At 34.4% G+C, this 21874-nt stretch overlaps 1 protein-coding gene across 1 annotated transcript in view; it reads right to left on the bottom strand.

Annotated features, from left to right (window-relative positions):
- LOC110378484 (uncharacterized) overlaps positions 1-11777 on the bottom strand; it is a 77538-nt gene extending 65761 nt beyond the window's left edge. Inside the window, exon 1 of the mRNA XM_064042485.1 lies at positions 11593-11777. Coding sequence (XP_063898555.1) covers positions 11593-11623 — 31 coding nt within the window. The 5' untranslated portion in view covers positions 11624-11777. The remainder of the gene's footprint in view (positions 1-11592) is intronic.
- Positions 11778-21874: the final 10097 nt, after the last annotated feature.

The following is a 21874-nucleotide window of genomic DNA, read 5'->3' as shown; positions in this document are numbered from 1 at the left end:
AGACCAACGATACGCCACGAAAGCAAGTCATTACGCCTAATGCTAAAATATCCTATTCTCAGGCTGCGTATTGAATACGCAACAATACGTGCCTTTCTGCTCGCAATAAAGGTTTAATCCCCGATGTATACTTTTCTTTGGCCTCTAGTGTACTTATGAGATCAAAAGAAATATTCGCTTTGCGCAGTTTTTTTTTTGTTTCGTGAGAAACTTGTGCCCTACATGCGTTATGCATTAGGCCCCTCTCTGGTGGGGTTACAGAATTTTACGGGCCTAGTTTATGCCATAAAAGAGGTTCAAGGTTTTACGCCAAAGTATTCCACGAGAAAAGTGCTGAAAAAGAATTTTATATTGAAGATATTATCACGTAGACTGCGCTGACATGTTTTACGTTGCTTCTGTTAAATATTTTGTAACTTGTGAAATGGAATAGAATACTTTTATATAACCAGAATGTGGAGTTATTTTCGATGCTCACTTCTGTCGAATACCTCCTAGTGTCGTTTTAAAAAAACACACTTCCTATTTTGCCATTAAAGCTTGCATGAAAATGTTCGGTGTCGAGCCTATCTTGAATTATCGAGAGCCCCTGAATCTAGTGAGTGCTCTAGAGTCTAGCCTACCTGAAAACTCTCGACCCCCAGGTATCAAATGGGCTGGTTCAATCTCATGAAAATCGGTTATCGATGCCAAAATTCACCAGATTTTGTGGTTGGTTAAAAATGCTCTTCTATTCTATACTTAACCGCCATAAGCTGTAAATCAAGACGCAGAAATAACGACCAAGGGCTGAAAGATATGATCTTAGCAAATTAAAACAAAAGTTTGGAGAAAGAAAAAAAACGATCTTTATTACTTCATAAGTTCGTGCCGTAATTTCACGAAAAAGTACTGAAAATGTTGTAAAGTCATTAATTCAATTAGTTTCGTCAATTTATCGCCGTCGACAGTTGGCCTTAATCGGCAACGTGATTATTTTTCAACCATTTTCTATAACGAAATCTTAATTGCTGAAATTGCCTCATTAACTACTAACGATAAAACAATTTAAGGAGGAAAACACTTGAACTTTGAACTTCAGAGCTCTTGAAATTTCAGGAGGTAGGGATTCGGTATTCACTCGCGTAATAGAAATCTAATCACTCTCCAAAATAGCTGAAGTACTGAGCCATTTAATTTTACAGTAAATTTATTGGTTGAGCTGCTTCCAAAGCGGATAATAGCTTGAACAGAAAATAAGTCCTTCTTTGACTATACAAAGAATATTGAACATTTAATGAAAAGCGACGACGGGTTTTACCTGAAATTCTTGTTGTTAATATCTAAATATTACGGCATGAATTTCGCCAGAATCACTGTCATTATCTTCTAACGGCTGTAGGTAATACAATATTCTTGTTAAGCCCAAATTTTGGGTATAATCTCAAATATTTCACTTTAGAACACCGATCGCATAAAGTTCCCCGAGTTTATCAATGCGCCGCCAATATCTAACCCGACACGAACCAATAAAAAAACACAATCGGCACGGACCCAGCGTAATGTGGGACTTACGCAACCCCCAAATGCCAGATACATCGACAGTTGCACTCTCCAAACCGCCGGTCGACCACAACTCGTACGTTGCCAATTTTATATAACGGCACTGCATTTGGCAACCCTGCGATGCTTACGAACGTACTGACTATCCGTCCGAACTGTTTTACGATCGGCGGCGCAGAATTCAGCTGTTTAGGCCTTTATCACCACTGAGTGAGCAGTGAACAGGATTGCAGGATATTTGGGAATTCGCAACAAGCTGCTCTGCGGGCTGTTGTGTGCGTAAGTGGATATCGAGCGTTATTGTCTTGTCATGTTCGATAATAGTGTCATGTGATATGATGCGGTGTCATGGGGGTTAATTTTGAGGGCGTTGGTTCACGAAGCAACGTTAGTAACGGTGTTTATAATTTCATGCTTAAAGGTAAGAGTGATTAATCTCAGTAAGTCTTTATTTTACTTTTTTTTTCAAATGCAACAACTATTCCTTGTTAATTACTGAAATGTACAATTTAAGGAAATGTCAATAACATTAATAATTTGGCATTTTACTCGCGATTTTTGCCACGACTCAGTCAAGATACAGCTGGCTTAAAGTCCTTAAAACTTGTGGAAGAAAAATTCAAACTGCTTTGAAGATAAAACAGAAGACATCCACGTATTTCATTATACCCTGGTACCTAAAACTTGTGCCTAATCAAAGTTTTATTGAAATTTCACTTTGGCTGGCGATCACAGCAGTTACCTTTACGTAACTAGATGGGAGTTTTATAGACAACGCAGTTTCAGTAAGTTTGCATTTTGCCTTGTTTTAAAACTAATCTAGGTTATCGTGTATGCTACATTTTACTATGCTTCTTTATTGCTTTTTGTTCTAGAGTAATGGAGTGGATGGGAAGTTCGGCAGGTTAGAGCAGGTCTGAATATTAATGATATTTTTATGGTTTCCAATGCCAGGTATTTTTTTAGGTCTTGCTATAAAAAAGGATATAAATATGAATTGTCTATCTTAATTTAGACTAGCTCTTGTAGTTTCAAGCATGTTCCGAAAGATTTCTCATATTCATTTCATTAAGTACATAGTGTTATCTATAACACTACATATGAAATGTCAAACAAGGCATTCAATTAGGTCACAATCACAATAATGGATTATGAAACCTACTATTGTACAGCAAAAAGCCAATCAATTTATTCGTGTAGTAGATAGGCTAAATGAACTCATGTAAATTCCCAAGTATTAAATTGAATACAGAAAAAAAAACACTCATTTTATTTATGCCAAATGCAAGGTTAAAAATATGATTTTCACACATATCAATACAACTATCACCAAGCAAACGCAAACATTCAATACCCAAAAAATCTTTCTTTACACAACACAATCCTTTTTCCAAACATGTTTATATAGTATGTTGACCAAAATAATGGGGTTCGCTATATTTGCCATGGTTTGAAAGTTGTTTTCTTTACGAACTGTGAGCCCTTCGCATGTGGACCAACAGTTTTCACGGTGAATGCACAGGGCTTAGGGGACATATTATATGGTCCATTGTGCTTGGGGTCTTATAGGATGTTGATATTTTTTTCTGTATGAAGGAGTATTGAGAAATTTTTTGTAAGAAGTATGTATAGTATAACTGTATGTATTCTTAATTTTAAATTTATTGAGTAGTTACAAAGTTGTTAAGAAAAAAGGGAACAGTTCCAACATCCAAATCCGTTTGACACATAAAAATCATGTTATATTTTTATGTGTCATGTTTCCGGAAATAAATCGTCAAAAGCAACATCACGCCATTCTCATATCGTCGTAATATAGGCTTACATAAATAGAAACTCCATTCACTATGTAAATGGAACAAAAGCATCTTGAATTACCCGCTTAGAGTATTACCCCACTTCACGTCACTTTCGTTCACCATGAAATCTGATACAATGCTTATGCGGAACCCACACATACATAGAACCATGGAGAACAAAATGACTAGCGGAGGTGCCATAACGGAAAATCGCATAAGAAAGCAGCGCGCCAAAATGCGGGTGTGCGGGGGACGAGGAACGTTACTGTTTACGCCCTTAAACGCCTTCTTCGGACCCGATAATTTTTTGTAATACCAAAATCGTTGACAGATGTCTCAAAGAACCCAAAAGCCTAGTTAGCTTTTTATGCCTACTTTTCTGATTTGAACTAGAAGAAGTCTCCTGACCTACCTGCTTAATGGCATCTCCGCTCATCTTTCCTTACTCCGCGCGTAGAACGAAGTATTTCCCACGCACACATGCGCAATTCCTGACGGCTCCCGTCTACGCAATGTGGGTAATTGAACATTGTAAGTTATTGGTGTTCAGGGGCGGTTGTTTCTAACACCAAAAACTAATGTACCACAGCCCTAACTAATCATAATTTACTTCTACAGCCACCTGTGAATAACACTGTCACTTATCATATACGTCCCTCCAATTTTCTATCTTGTTACTTCACAATAAAGTTCATATTCAGTTGGCGTTTTCAGTGAACATTTTTAAAGTTCAGCCTACGTTAGCTCAATTTAATTAGTTTTCAAAATAGTGACAACGGAGTGTTTGGTAGTCGGGCTAACGAGCCGAGATGTTCGCTTGAAATATAACGTTTTTACCTAGTGCAGGAAAAATTTTATAAAAATATTACTTAAAATAAAACCTTTTTTGGGTAGAAACTGTATTTTTCTTTCTGTGAACCTAATTAACCTAACGGAGTGTTTTTCGTGTATATAAAACTGTTTATAGAATGAGTAACATGAAACTCGTTTTCCGTGTAAATGTCACAAAAGGGGGAAGTAGCAATATTGAGAGTGGGTAGGAAACATTTGGAAAATCCACAATGTGCGTGTAATGATATCATTTAACTGAGTACATTAGAATCAAATTTTATTAACGTATATATTCTAAAAAAACATATTAAGTACCTATATTAAAGACGGAACGCTATTTTAATAAGGCTTTTAAAATGCCATACTTACTTGGCTTCTTAAAATTTCGACAAAACCTTAAACTAACTTTCATAACCAGAAATGTTCAAGTTTATACATAAGCTCATAATGATAACATAGTCTTCAAAAATACGGAAATGAAATATACACAAACATCATCAACAATGCATATTCGTATTCTCACTAACTCACATGCAAGCTGCCTGCATTTTACACATGGGCTAAGTGCAGTGCTCATAGTGTGCAACGGAAATAAACATTGAAACATGTAAAGCAGCCAGTTCTGACTATGTTTTACTTATGTGACCAAAGGTTTTTTTAACAAAAAGTAGAGAAGGTTATTTTCCTTAACGGTAACGTTAACCAATATAAAAAAGCTCATTTACAGAATAGTGCCTTAAAAGATTAGTAAAAATATTAGCTCACTCTTCCTGGTAGGTATTATAAGTTACTCAAAAATTTAAAGTACAGTTACGCATCCCAAATTCAACCTCTGCTAAAAGTTTATTTGGTCATAAAACGTAAACGTACTTATGTAAAAACGACACGGTATCATACTCCACTCGAACCTATCTCACACATACCAAAAACCAAATACTCAAACCTCACTTATAATTATGCATAATACTGGCAAAAATAAGTTATTTCCTCCCTTCAATATAAAACAAATAGAATAAACATGGCCGTCAAAATTCCCACGGAACATTGTATTTGTAAACACATATCGCTCGGAAGATAAACACAAACGTCCGAGCCTAAACAATCAAAATATTTAATGACAACACCTAACAAAATATAACCAGTCATGGGTGAAGAAGGTAGGAGGTATAGGCACATTTATTCGGGAACAAATATAATGACCACCATAAAATGCTTTGGTACCCTTAGTTTTGCAACCAGAAAAATCTACTGAACACCAGAAAAATAAAGTCTAAAAATGTAATAGTACCAGCTATTTTAGTCACGACTTCACTTTAAATTGTATTCGACCACCAAATTTAGTAAATGATCACCAACTCTTGACGACCAAATTAATATATTATTTTTGCCTAAATAAGTCACTGTGATTGCCATAAAATGTAGGCTTATTATCAAATAAAGTATTATGATGCCATATTAAGTTATGTGTCCGGCTTGCAATGCATGCGTGAGTGTCAGTATGACGAGTGACAGGGGAAAATGGAAGAAAATGACATATTGCGCCGACCCCAAGTAAAATTGGGAACAGGGCAGGAGAAAGAAGAAGAAGAATGTGTTTCTCAATACACTCCCTCGAAAACACACTCTTATCGCACTGTTTAGAGGCATGCAATAGACAATTTTCCACCCTAGTGCAGGAAAAGGGTCCCCATAATGTTATTACATTTATTGTATCAGGCCGAACTTATTTTTTTGGAGTCAGTTTACTTAAACAGGATAGCAAGATGTAAAAACTTTGATTATCATTTTATATTAAAACGCTGGTATAATTTTGATGATCATTCACTACTTTTGGTGATCATTTACTACTTTTGGGATAACAATGATTTATTTGGACCCATTTTGCTTAAATAGGATAGCAGAATGTAAAAACTTTGGTTATCATTTTACTTTAAAATGGTGGTTTAATTTTGGTGATCATTTACTATTTTTGGCTTGCGCATGATTTATTTTGGAGTAATTTCACTTAAATAGGATAGCAAAGTGTTAAAACTTTGGTTATCATTTTACATTAAAATGCGAGTTTCATTTTGGTGATCATTTACTATTTTTGTCTGCTATTTGTTACTATTTCTGGTGATCAGTTAAACATAAGCCCATTTATTCATAGGGGAAAATTTTAATATCTCGACCATACAACGTAGAAGAGGTGGGCAGAGGATGTATAGGTACCTATAAAACTTACGGAAGCACTTTGCTATTCATAATTTTAAAGCCCATACAATGAGACTTGAGCTTGATGAAATCATTAGGCACAATACTTTCAACATTTGAAATATGTATGTAAAATCTGAAACTAGTTGATCACGTCATAGAAGTAACCTATTAACTCAGAGACAATCGCAAAACAAATAGATGAAATAGTTTATATTTTTGTAATCCTTCTAAACACACAAATAAAATTGCCATAACAGGTTTTTCCGGCCTGGTAATAAAAGCTAAAACTCAAACTATTCCCTCACGCTAGCTACGCTCATCTCGAAACCTGGCGAATAAGATCCCGCTTACGACAAACTTGGATCAACTCAGAAATATAATAACGCAAAAAATACTGATAACTTTAATAAAACACCCTGAACATAAGGAGACAAAAACTTGGAAGACAGCGAACAATATCCTTCCTCATACATAATATAAAAACTTACTGGACTTTTACGAAACTCGACAAGAGACAACGCCATATAAAAGTCACTCAATTTCTATTCACCCACTGTTGAATGCACGGAGAACAAATGACTAGCGGAGGTACCATAACGGAAAATCGCCTCAGAAAGTAGCACGCCAAACTGCACGAGGGACGAGGAACTTTGTTTTCGCCCTTATACACCTTCTTTGGAAAGATGTTTCAAAGAATCTGAATGTCTCGTTATTTCACTTCTAACTGACGTTTAGGTCATGCCCACCGAACAAATTTGACCTACAAGGAGGCGCCTGACCTACCTGCATGGTATCTCCGCTTATCTTTCCTCACTCCGTGGTTCAATGCCTTTAGCACTTCATAGAGTTTTGTAAGCGATGGTACCGTGTAAATGAAACACAAACACATAAGTGAATACATAAGTTATAAGCGCGTAACTTCAAGTGAACTGCTTAAAGATTAATATTAGACAAGTTGGACGTATTTTATCTCGTGTTTGTATGGAAAACAATCGGAATATTTTGTGAAATGTATTCGGTAAGTTCGCGAAATGTCAGAGGTTAGAAAAGAGGTGTTTTAAGGACGTGTTTGTATCTTGCTAAACGTAAACCTTAACATCGAAATCACAAATCCAAAATCAATAAAAATATACAAAAAATAATATTTTGTTACCACAGTACGACTTAACCTAAAAATAGTTTTCAAAAACCAATTTCCCGGAAATCTTTTTCACCTAACAACAGTCTCGTTAATCCTCTCCGGTCAGTCAACACATAGTTAACACTAACGCAAACCAAAGCTGAACTACATTAACCCTATCACCTCAAAGTCGGTCCACACGTCCATTGCTTAAGCCTTTAAGTTTGAAGCCGACTATCCGACCTTTGCCTCTGCTTACCTACATTACCCTTGAGGGATTATAAAACCTGAAAATTAAATATGCACGTTGTACCAACAATAGACTTGTGAACCTTCAACTCTTTAACTACCCCTCTACCCCCCTCCCTAGCCTCGCCTCACCCCCTCTGTCGTCCTTGACTTGGTTTGAATCATGTAGGTAATATGCATATTAAAAATTCGCAAGTCCGCAATAACAAAAGTAAGCCAAGGTTTAAGTTTGCGTTAAGCCAAGTTGTGTATTGATTGTTATAAAATTGGCGAGGAATGAGGTAAAAGTATTGATACTAGGAAGTTGAAATAGAAAAATATTTGTGAACTGTACCTACTCTGTGTGGTATTTTTTGTGAACAATGTGACTAGACTTTTACAATAGAGCATTTTTCACTGGATTTTTCCACGTGGGTCGTTCCATTGGTAAAAATCCGTCTATGTAAAAACGCTATATCAGTTGTAAAAGTTAAAAGTCAGAACTGCTAATAGCACTGATGTACCAGTAATCATAAGAAGTGATTTGATGACTTTAAGTCACCCTTAATCACGGAGCATAAACAGCTTTTATAATAAAAACAAGAAGAAAAAAAACTTATTTTTACAAAAACATGAGACCATTTCTAAGAGTCAGCAAATAAATCTAAAAGTAGAACTATCATAAATTACAAACGATATATCTCAGTAAGCCGCGGACGAAACCTTATACGTCTTACATTGTGAACACCGTAAACTAAGATAGACTTGAACTAAGTAAATGAATATGTATAGCTGACTATAAACTGTTGGCGGTAAGTGTAAAAGTACCCCGCATTCGCACACTAGAAACTTTTAGTCGGCCAATAGTTGGTTTGGGCTTATAAATCAGTATGAAGATGAATGGAAGTACGCACGTAATAACGTTCAGGTATTTGTCCGGTAACAGAACGTCTAAAAATCTTTGATATATATATAATAATGCAAATATTTCAATATGAAATAAATTAAATACCTAAACACGAAATTTTGATTGAATTCACGAATTTAAATGTTCTGAAAGTCGGCCTACTGTTTAGTCTACAGTGTGCGTAGGCTAAAAGCTAAGTAAAGAAATCGGGTTAGGGCTCGTAATTCGCTAACTATTCCTTTACTATTTGAGTAGGAGCCTACCTCGGGAACTTGTTTTATCTTTGTGATAAGAACCGCCGTAATTCCTGAGTGCTGGCTGAGCTATCCTTGGAGTTTTTACAACCTAGGCTCTTAGAAATGATGAAAGGTGTTGTGAGAATATTTTGGTAAAAGCTACAGAAGTACTAGAAACTTTGAGGAAATATTTTATGCAAAACCAAGATTGTACATCCTACTTCCTACTAATTATAAACGCAAAAGTTTGTATTCCTTGATGTTTCTTTTCTCTTCCATAAATAGCGTACATATCAGGACAACTTACATAAAACTTCTTCTTATCCATGAGCGGGCAATAGTTTCCTCAAGAAGCGAGTGAAACCGCGTGCAGAAGCTTATCTTCTATAAATGTTACAATGACATTATTTGGAAAACTCCTCACTTAAATATGTACATAAATGTACGAGTGTACCCATAAAACGGGCGTATCATAAAACAAACTTTTATCTAGATAACTGTGTAATTGAATAGTAAATTAGGGAAATTGCTTGTCCAATTAAAATGGAAACTACCCATAAAACTGTGCCCACGTTAAACTTACCGTGCGTAACTAAAAATAGTTAAAACTTTTAACTAACAAATTATTTATAACTGAAAACAATAACACGGTATAATACCTTTTAATAAAAGACCCCTCTAACATCTAATTGCCAATAATTGAATAGCCTATAAATAAAGATAATTTGAAAACCCTTCCCAGAAATTACCACAAAGAACAATACCGAACTAATAAAATAAACTATAGGTAGTCTATAGAAATAATGAGTGCTATTTTCTCTCAGCAAATAAACCCAGCGATCTATCTTTAAATACGGAACTATCCATCTTACCGAAGATCAATCGAAGCAGTATGGAGGAAGGTATTTATGCGGAAGATTCAAATGGTTTTGGTACGTGATTGACTGAGACTTATGGCTTCACACATTCTTACACGGTCGGTTATACTGAGTGTTTGCTGGAGATAACGGATGGATGATGCTGGGGTATTTTGTTGCATGTGTTTTGAGCTAAAAGATTGTTTGTTGTGGTGAAAAGTGTGAATTTGGAGAACGACTATTAACATTAATGTTTTAATTTACATCTTAACGAATGTTAAATGTGCCTGCCCTAAGATGTAGGGCCAACGATCTTTATAAAAGCAAGACAATGTTTGCTCAATGATACAAATTGTTACGTTAAACAAAAATCTTTAGGATGCAAATAAAGTGCAGTTTCTTAACAATAGTAGTTATGTGATAGTGAGTTGTTTGTTTATTATACATACTTTCACCCAAAACCACTGAACCGATTGAGATAAAATTGGTATGGAGATATAATGTTGAAGTGGTTTTTTATCTGGGTGTGAGACGCGAACGACCAACGACATAAGACCATGTTTAATGCCTTCGATAGTTGTAACAAAACGAACATGTACGAATTTAACTTCGACATACCATTGAACAGTTTTACCGCCTCACTTTCTACCGCTATGAAACAAAAGCGGCGGCACACAACAATTACACTATTGTTTGTTTGTACTGCAATGAATTAATTCTCTTATTGTATGCACCACGCCGCAGTCGCAGTGTTTCCTGAGATAATTGTGCCCGAATGTGTAATGCGGTAATGTTGGCTTGTATGTTTGTCGAGGAATCAGCTCTGGAACTACTGAACAGTAAAAATATTTTATTATGACTTCATCTGCCGAGCCTTTTAGGGATATAAATATGTATCACCCAAATATTATAGACAGAGGCGAAAGTTTATATTTGTTTGTTACTTCTTAACGTGCAAACATCTTATCAGATTTTGATGAAACTTACAAGTTATGTTACTTAACAGTCTATCTATGGTATACATCAGAATAATATACAGACTACTTTTGATCCAGGTATGGGCAGTAATAACCTTAGGAAGCAGGTAAAACCGCAGGCGGAAGCTAGCACTTAAATAATACCATTCAAATGTAACCAATCGAAGAAAAAAACTACTCAAGTTTTCCTACGATTAATAATTAATTCGAGTTCGACATTCAAAAATAATCAGCTTAAAAACATCAATCGCATTACCGCGAGTCGATCAATAGAACAACTGTTCATTCATTAATCACTTAACCTCAATCTCTTTTATTTGAAAAAAAACGCTCGATCAATCAGAACGCCTGTCATATTTATTCGGCCAGATATTAACCTATTAAAAATACAGGTAAATAAAAAAAGTTCTTATATGTAAGTATATTTAATATTTCAGGTGAGTTAGAAAAGGTTCGCTTTATTTCCTAGCTTAAATAAATTATAGTTACGTACCCTTTTCTGCTATCCTTAGCGTAATATTTAGCTAAAACCTTACTCTATCTAGATCATGCCATCTAAATTAGTCAACCTGTCTTATAAAATTGTAGGGTTAAACGCTGGAGTGTGTGTTGTTAAATATTTTGTTTTTACGAAAAAGCTACCGAATTTTAGTTGCTAGTAGTTTAACAAGAAGGGTTAAAATGTTCTTGAAGAATAAATAATTTAAGTATTTCACGTAAACATTGAAAATAGACACTACTTTAACTTTATTTCACTAGTTTAGATGGTACCATAACGTGGTTGTCTCTAAACTATCATACATCTTCAGCTAAAACCATCAGTTCTACAGACAGACCAAATTATCTGGAGACATATTTTAGACCTTCAAAATTAATATAAATCACTTAACAAAACTCACCAATAAACATGCCAATTAATAACAACAGCATTGTTAATAACTATATTTCACTGCACTGTACATATGTCACATTATTCAGAACTTTATTATCTTTCACAAGTATTCACTTATTTCACATTACTTGAACTCGCGTGTTTTTCGGGAGCGATCGCGACGGGGCGTGCGGCCGCGGCGCGCGTCACTTGTCAACTGCCAGATGCTAAATGATAAGATACCGACCGGGGTTGCTATATGAAAACCGCGGATACCAAGAATAAATTTAATTTTATGGACTATTAAATTAGCCTTTTTTGTACATATTTTTTTAGAGCTTTCGTTCGGGGTGATGTTAACGATCTGCGTTGGTCTGATATTTTTAGATGGTGTTGTTTTTTTCTGACACTATGTCATTATATTTTAGTAAAATTAATATACTATGATCAATCAGTAATAAGAGTTGCTACGCCGTAGCAGGTGAATCTTGCTATGGCGTAGCTACGCCGTAGCGACTGCACTATACGAATAGGCTTGAATTTCACTTTCATTACGTTCACAATATTGCATCTGAGTTTCCAAATGGCTTTGTGTGGAACGTATTGACCAAACCTTGCTTAAAACCAAGTTGTAGTGTACAGGTGGATTTCTGAAGTACAGCAAACTATACTTACTGTCTGTGATTGTATGTAGATTTTAGTAAGCTTTTCTTGATCGATTTGAATTATTCCATTTAATACTGGTCCACTATTTGGTAAAAGACCAATATTGTAGACCGTCCAAGATCGATAATTGCCCGTACCACTGGATGTTCACTTTACCGTACCGAATTTCACAGCTTTTCACACATAAATCATTATACATCAAAAAACGTAATCAAATATATTTATTCCCACAAAACCATTCAACATTTTCACTCGATTGCAATCTACTATGATATTCATGTAATTTCCCCTTCATTTCCCTTTATTTTCGGGAAACCATTCCTAAATCTGGCAATACATATTTAATTGAGAGCCGGCCGGCCGGCGCGCGCATGCGCTCTGCACACTTGACATTTTTATGAAAACAATATGTTGACACTTTATTTTAGGAGTCGGACCTTTCTGGTTCCGAATTAGATAAACGAATTAATGTATGTATGTATGTATGTAATGTGATATGTTTCTGTGGGATTGAAGGATCATTTCCAAGCCAAATACCTACTTATAATATCGCTGTTATAATTGCGTGGGTGTCTTTGTTGAGAGTTCTTTTTCTGGGGAGAAAACTTTTTTATTGTATGTGTGTTTAAATAATGACTATGACATAAAGTTGCACCAATATATTCAATGTGAAGTGCTCTAGTTGATAGCTATTTTGGCCCTATTTTTATCTCTTTGTCACTCTCTGGCATACTTTCAAGTATTATCTCAGCTTAGTAGCTTAGAAACTAACCTTCCTCAATTAATGGGATATCTAACACTGAAATATTTTTTTCAAGTACAAACCAACTTTTCAGATTTATAAAACTAGCACAGACTAGTCACATAATTATGAAATAATAAGACATTATCACTGATCAAAGCGTTCCAATGCCGATTCTAGAATTGCTATAACATATGACCGGTCCACTACTCACGTTCAATAGAGCGGTGTGTTTGTTGTTACTACTGTGCTGACATACCATCTACTGGCGCGGCTACTGGCACGGCTACTGGCATCGTCCAAACGCCCACTACAACCAAAACATTAACTAAATCAAAAATAACAATCGTTAGGTAGGCGGAATAGCATTGCAATTGATCGGCCCACGCTTTCATTTGAATTTGGAATTCTACAGTATTGTTTTTAATAGACTTCCTAGTAAGGAAGTTCTCAGAATCAAGGTTTGTGTTTATTTTTAAAAGAATTGTTAAGATATTGTGTAATTCATCATCAATCATCATCATCATTAACCTTTATTTTCCCCCTGGATTGCATGAGATTGTTTCTTCCCACGTAGGTAATAATTGTTAAGTAATGTTTTATATTGATGATCAACATAAACCAATTTAAAATACGAATAGGTATTCTATAGTCTGGAACTATTTACTAGCTAATTTCCGTGGCTTTGCTCAGGCTTAAGAAAAGTTACTTTTTATTGGTTTTGCGGTTATCCTGGCTATTTTAATAGCTAGAGTAGATGGTAATAACCGTGGTCGGTTTGGATATATTTTTTTGCAATTCAAAACTTTATCTCAAAACCCCAGGTCATCAAGTCAAAAAGAAAATCCTTTTAGTCTGAAATGATTTTAAACCTCGGCAGCTCAAACGATGTAACTGGTAGATAAGTTATAAGCAGAGGAATACAATACTGAGAGTTTCGTCTGGTGCAACTGGCATTTGACTGCGTTGATTGCTTTGAAGCGGATCTCACACTAACATGCGCTTTGCGAGGTTCGACGGCCTTCGTACCTTTATCGATAACATGTATACGTATTAATTACTTTATTTTTAAACTAGCTTTCGATTATATCGCGTTTCCAAGAAAATTCATCAAAATTCCGGGATAAAAACTATCCTATGTTCTTTCTCAAGGTCAACTCTATGTCTGTACCAAATTATATTAATATCAGTTCAGTGGTTTTGACGTGAAAGCGTAACAGACAGACGGACAGAGTTACTTTCGCATTTATAATATTAATAGGAATAATAAATAAAAAATACACAAATAAAATAATCATACGAATCGCAATATATTCGAAAGCAATTTAAATCTCTCTTTATAGGTATATATCGCGTTTACCAAAACAGCTGGACCGATTAAAATGTTTGTTTTGGAGACTTTTAGTTCCATTTGAAAGTGATGGATATGCATCCCGCACGTAAAATTGTGGACAATGTAAAACCTTATTTTAAATTGAATCACAAACTATATTCGGTACATTGTCGTATCGATAATATTAATTCGGTTGACTATTGTTCACATGGCAATGGCATATTTTACTATTTGGGAACGCGCAAATTATAGGCAAAAAAGAAATCTTTTTCATTATGTCGACTCAAACCGTGGTACGTGGTAGTATGTGATCGGGCGCCGTTCCACCATGAATTTTCACTTATCCTGTGCATTTGATTGTAAAAAGGCTAACTCAATCTACGCTATGCGCTGGAACGAGCTGGCGAAATGTTGATTGGTTCTCAATCGATCTGCACCCGGTTTAGGAGCCTAGCTTTATACACAGATGTGTTTTGGATGAAATAAATGCTAGAACCGAAATTGTTTGGCGCATTTTTGAGGTTTTAAGCGACTTGAAAATCTATAAAAAATAAAATAAAGCGTATTTTATTTTATGTAATGTACACTCTATATATGCAAACTTAAACTACTTATCTTTATACAAATCTAAAAATAAAATACTATATACAAACATAAAACATATATAAAAGAACATCGATCAGTATTTATGTTTATATATATTTTGTATATAGTATTTTATTTTTAGATTTGTATAAAGATAAGTAGTTTAAGTTTGTATATACATATACACATTACATAAAATAAAATAAAGCTGTTTGTAGATAATCTCGAGAACTACTCGACCGATTGTTAATATTTCAGTTTAAGGCGGATATCGAGGAAAGTTATTTTTGTAAGGTGCGTTAAAAATTTCGACGAGGGCGCAACCGTTGGCGAAAGCTAGTACGAGAAATAAAAGGCATACAATATGTATTTTCTTTGCACGTTTAACGATCTTTCCAAGAACTGTGAAAGAATAATAAAAATGCCTATCCTTTTCGTTAAATTTTCACGAAAATTCGCTCCAGAATTTTTTTAGTCGATTGATTTATTTGTATACAATTTGGTCACAAAAAACATATTTTTCATAATTGAAATTATATTGCTCTCTGATTGCCATTTTGATCGATTCAGGGAAAACAGTAACTAAAATATAACTTTATTACCTGCTTGTAAACCTCAATTAGTCCATTCCAGGGATTGTGTACATTACTACAGTATCATATTTCATTAAAAAGTATGTGAAATCAAATGATGGTATTGGTTTTGAGGCATAACTGTTATCAAAGATACTTCGGGGAAAATCTAAAAAAGAAAACTTCTTTTGTTAGTCTATACTATCCCACTGCTGGGCAAATGTCTCCCCATTTACTTTTCCAGTTTAGAGAGAATGTTATCTTAACATTTAGTTTATTTCTTTCATAAATAGATTAAACCCATGGAGTTCTCTTTATTAATTTAATATGATAAAAGCATTTTGTTGCAAATGAAACAACCTTATTATATCTTCTAGTCTTACTAAATCTATTGAAGTTAACCCGTCACATTTGGCAAGCGCATACGACACAGCTTAATAAAGAATGCAATACCAACTGCAGAAATGCATATTTTCTATCAATATAAATGGCACTGGCTTCCCGTTTGAGAGTATATAATGCATTTTAATATGAAATATATCAGAATATCCAGGCCGCGACGACCCAAGGAAATTGCCAGATAATTTCCTATATTGACAGACTTATTATTTATTCGTATTGTAAAGCGGAACATTAATTATTTAAATGACTGATAGTGGCTTTTATTGGCCGTAGTTTTGTAGTTTTTATTGTTTTATTATTGAGGTTAGGTTTCGGTCTGAATAAATGATTACCTAATTGAGCACCAGCCTGGTATTTTTCCTTGAATAATTTATTTAGTCTCAGTTATTATTTTGGAAAGGGTACCAGATTTTGTATTGTGACTTGTAATTAATAGTTTTTATAGTCAGATTTGGAGTGAGTAAATGCAAATCCGTATCTCCCTGTCGCTAAGGGTAAATGTTAGATCATATTAATCATACCCTTGAGATTTCAAACCTTCCTTATCCTAGCTTCTTGACATCACATTATTTTATTTACTTGACGCCATACATCATCTATAAAGCAAATTACTTCAATTTACTTCACCATCTTTCACATTAAATATGTGTTTCAGCTTCATCATAATATAATTAACATAAACGAAGAAAAAAAATACCGCCTCAAATACACGACTCCCGGAGGCCCAAAAAGCTAATAATTCAAAAAACCAACTCCAATTTTTGTCGCGAAATCCGTAATAAAATCAAGTATCTTATAAGCCTCGTACGTCGAGATTAGGCCTCCGTATTTGGCCTGAGAATTAAACCACAATATATTTTTGGCGTCAGAAGAAACGGTGTAAGCCCACGTTATTTGACTTTGCACTTAACTTGCGGCGATTTGAACAAAAAATCATACTTAGTGAAGGTTGAATGGAATGAAGTCGGTCAACTGTGCTGGGTTGTGTTGCTTTGTGTGAAGGTTTTCGGTGGGGAATAAGGAAATTTAGTCGCCAAAATACCTTTGGAAAAAGACGGAGGAAGGAAAACACTGAACGGAAACTATAAATGCATTACAATTTTGTATTTCTTTGCACTTTTGAAAATTAATCTGTCATTTACAAGAAGCTTAAAATGTATTCCTCATTCTCTTTGCAGGAAACAATACTTGATTAATTTATGTTAATGTAAACTTGTTATAACTAACGCACTTTACAAATATGTCAGTAGCCTATGTTCTGCGGAATATTTAAACTAATTTGTACTTGAAACAATATCTTTATGAGACCGAAAAGTTCCTTTGCAATAATTATCTGTAGGCAGTAAAACTAATGTCCTAATTACAAACACACGAAAAAAGGCAGAACTCACAGAGAAAAAACAAAAAAAAACTTAGAAACAAGAGCGAGTGAGACAGCTGATGATAATCCCAGCTTGCTTTAAGAACGTCGTGTGAGACAAAAAACATAATTTGCATACAGTAGCGTGTCATTTGTATGCAGATGCACTGATGCAATTATGCAACGGACGATAATTCCCAGCGCTGGGCTACTAGGATTGGATTTACGTCATTTAAAGGATAAATGTCATTCGTTTAAAGAAACGTAAGTGTATTTTATAATGTCGTTATTTTTTATTGGTTAGATAGGTTTTAAATCTGTGCCATAATAAATATAGAAATTATCTTTACTTCATATAGTTGTATTTTTGAGATATTTTAATGTATCAAAGTAGGCAGGTAACAAAAGGCTAGCCTACTGCTAGCCAAATTTTTGAAGCCAAAGAGTTTGCTTTTAAATAAGAAGAACTTGAAATATCAAGTGTTAAATTGTCAATTTATTTTGGTATCTAGATGTATATTTGTTATCATTACACTACAGTCAGAAAACTATTGCAAAGACTTCTACAAACTACTTTTATTATTGCAAACGAATTATGAAGCTAATTTCTAATCTAAAGTAAAAACCCAAAGGTATCCATACTCGCAGGTTCACAATCCTTGCTTTTGCTCTTTGTAAGCAAAACTGTGCATTCGACATTTTAATAGAAAAATGCAATCTAAAACACGAGCATTCTTTGTCATTGAACAAGCTGGTATTTCTAAGGTTAATAACTTACAAAATTGTATGTATAAAGATCTTTAACATGTTCAAACTCATTTCTGTTTTAGTGTGGGTGTTTAAAGCAAGAAAAGCTGAAATTTTCGTGTATGTAATTTGATTAGTTTTTTTTCTTCTTTTTTTACGAGAAAACAAAGGTCTCTAACATAATATAATCACAGTATAAGATCTTGGAAATGCGAAATGTACTTGTTAAACTCTATTTGTTCTTGACAAAAATTGAGCAACAAATTCATCATATTTTTGGAAAGATTATGGATAGTCAAAAAGTGCTATTTAGAATCATAATATACAACATACCTAATAATACATAGGCACACTTATGTACATTTATAAATGACACTCCAAGTCCCATTTATTCTACACTTACATACATTTTAAACAAGAAAAAAACTCAGTATTTTAAAAGCAATTTAAAGTCTTTTTCGTAGCACGTATAAAGGATCGTGTCAGACAAAGCTATGCTACGCGACGCTAACACGCAACCTAATATTTATGATCGAGCCACTTTTCCTGTACAATGTTTAAAGCATGTTCTGCAACTTAATGGGGCTCTTTTTATTAATAAATTGTTCCCTTTTTTGTTTGAAGTGTAACATGGAAACATTTAGAAGTTTTAAGAAGTGTAATTGGTATACAATCATGTTTATGATGATCTATAGCAATTATTTTAGAAGGTTTCTGTGACTAGTGATAAGGTACCATTGGGTTGGAGTATCCATGTGAACAAAACCCCTTATATTTTTAAAGAAATAAAAAAAAATTAAGGTTAATTTTATACTTACGTTTCCACTGTTTGTCTGTTTGAACGCTCGTGTCCCTGAAACTACTAAACACAAATATTTAATAAAAACCCAGTTCTTAAGAAATACCGCTTCAATATAAAATAAAACTATGACCTACATAATCTAAGTGAAAAGAAAAAAGAGTTATGGGCGGGAAACTGCTCACAGCTAGGATTATAATAAAATTGTTTACTACGCTATATTGCGATAAAATTCTTGTCTTCCATAATTTTGTTTGACGTAATCCTTTGACTACCTACAGAGAAACTTATTACATTTTTTCTATGTATTTGTAATAAGAATTTTTGAAGGATTTAATAAACAGTGACTGTCGGGAATATTTTAATTAAGGTCAAAGGCGATAGGCTGTATATCATTTTTAAAGGGAACGAGGAAAACTTAATAAATATGAGTTGTCAGTCAGTAAATGTTATAATTAGTTCTTCGGAAGCGTAAATCTACAAGACACCTTGTTAATTTTAACTGAAAAATTTCTCCTCATTACAACTTCAATTATATTTTTCTTGGAATACTGTTATTTATTTTTATAAAATTTGTCTCAACAAACCCTTATAAAAGGAAATGACAATGTCACTTTTCTTAGAAACGGCTTTACCTTTTACGGTATTTTATTTTAACTGTCATTGCCTAGCAACGTACATAAAGGCTTTTTGTTTCTCACACCTGATTATATCTCATTATACTGATATTAATATCGTCCAGACAGTTTATCGGCTACGGCGGCTGTTCTCGAAGGAGATCAGTCACCTCAGGAATCATTATACACAAGCATTTGCGGAGACACAGGTACTCTCTCTATTCCCTCACTCTCATAGCCCGATGGGACAATGGTCACCATGTCGATCTGACTAACTGATGGTTCCGGGTTCGATTCCTGGTGCGGTCAACATTTTGTGTGACGGGCATGCTTGCTGGCTGTGGTTTGGGCGTCATTGTATACATTTATATGAAAAGTATATGTAGTTTATGAATTGTGTTAGCACCCGTAACACAAGCTAATAAGAAGCTTACCATGGGTTTAACCGACTTGTGTGAAGGTGTTGCGATATTTATTCATTCATTATTTGTTTAATAATTACTTCATCGTAATCCCAGCCTAAAATAAAATGACATAATGGTTTAGTGGTCACATTAGTTGGCTGAACTTTGGTTTGATGGTCCATTTAATGTTTAACGTTCCAGATAGCGTTTTGTTGATGGAATAAAATGTTGCCACAATGGACGGACGGACAAACACTTACAGGCTAATGGAAAATAAAACTCTTGATAGCCGAGAGAAACCATTCAGTGTTTCTGACATTGTGCCTAAATTTAAGCAGACCTTTCAGCGTCTATATTTAGGAATGGTTGATTTACAAAGAGTTGAGAATACTTTCTCTGAAATTAATATTGGTTCTTGTAGTTATTATTTCCAAATTGACAATTAAGATGACAATTAATGTTCGTCTTTGTAATAGCGGTAGTAGCTATAGTATTTTAATTATAAAGAGGTATTCTTTTGGGGATCCCTTCAGATACAAAATTCCTTATTGCTGTTGCCAACCGGACAGACATCATGCATAATAATAATGCACACACAGAGACACTTGTACAGAAGAATAGCCTTACCTTCAGAGAAAATATAATTAGGAGCCTTCATAGTTTGTACTAATACATTAAGTAATTGCTATTTTTTTAACGATATACAATATATTATTGTTGGTGAAGTATTATACCTATTAAAAAAAAATACCTATGTGTAAAAACCATATCCTTACCTTAAATAATAAAGGAACATTTTCTATCTGACTGTATCCTGAGAAAGGACATAGGCTACTTCTTACATTGATGCAGAAAGTGGTTCTCCCGGTACGCGGGCAAAACCGCACATGTCGCGGGGAACATCTAGTGTCATATAAACGATACATCCTGTTTAAATAACTTGTTGCAAATACGCCCACATCATTAAACAACTATAACTCACAATCTCACTACATAATTTGACAGATCTTGAACTCTTAGAACTTGTAGAGCAGAATTCGGGAGCTAGTTTAAAAAGCTAGGGGTGGGCCACGTCGTTTGTCCCGCCGCGGGATGGCAGCCCGGCTTCCAAACTATGTTCGTACTGCGGTTTCAGTTTCTTGGCCGTATCATTTAGTAAACTTGAGCGATCGTTGTGCAACCGTCATTGTCATAGAGATTCTAAGCTGTGGCGTGATTTCACCTACATTTTTTCTAGATCTCTTGTTCTTATAGTCAGTTTCTCATTAGAGACATAAATACATCACTTATACTAAACACTATCAGCCTTCCTTATAAAAATCTCTAATCATCTTCTAAGCATAATTTTAACTAAATGTTAGTTAAGATATGCTTAAACAACGTTTATAAGTAAGAAATTTATTAAACAGCCCTTAAGTATTACTTATTATTTAATAGACGTTTATAAGTAAGGCTGTTATTCTACAGAGCATACTCTACATATAACCAGGTTTTCGACATCCAAAGTAAGTTTGTTCCGAAGAAATTTACTTTTTGAAATTACTTTCAGTACTAAAATAGCTTAGTGTCTGGGTGTGAAAATGTGTGAGCTCAATATTTAATAGTAGGTAAATACGCGGAAATATAAAAAGCTTATGCAGTTATAAGTTTTGTAACTTCCAAAAAGCAACTGGTAAGCAACCAGAACCAGTTGTATTTACACAATAAGCTACAGGAAGCTTGTCAAAAGGATTTCTGGATAACAAACAGCGCTCGGCTAAACGGTTCCGTCGCAACACTTGCACCAACTTCACAACTATTTTATATGAACTACAAACTGCTATTGCTAAAACTAACAGCTTAGAACTATGAATTGTATTGGAAATATACATATTATACATATTCTAAAATTTGTTATTGTTAAGTCTATTATTTTTATATGACAAACTAGCTTCCGCTCGTGGCTTCTCCCTCGTGGTGTGTTGATAAAAAGGAGCCTGTGTGTTAATGCAGGGTATCACTTATCTACATACCAAATTTCAACCATACTTTCTCACAAAGTTTCATATTTATAATATTAGTAGGAAGTAGGATTAGTAGGACT

The sequence above is a fragment of the Helicoverpa armigera genome, chromosome 2 (assembly GCF_030705265.1).
Source record: "Helicoverpa armigera isolate CAAS_96S chromosome 2, ASM3070526v1, whole genome shotgun sequence".
In the NCBI taxonomy this organism is placed as follows: domain Eukaryota; kingdom Metazoa; phylum Arthropoda; class Insecta; order Lepidoptera; family Noctuidae; genus Helicoverpa; species Helicoverpa armigera.
The sequence above is the reverse complement of the archived record's forward strand: the minus strand, read 5'-3'. Positions and strand labels throughout refer to the sequence as shown.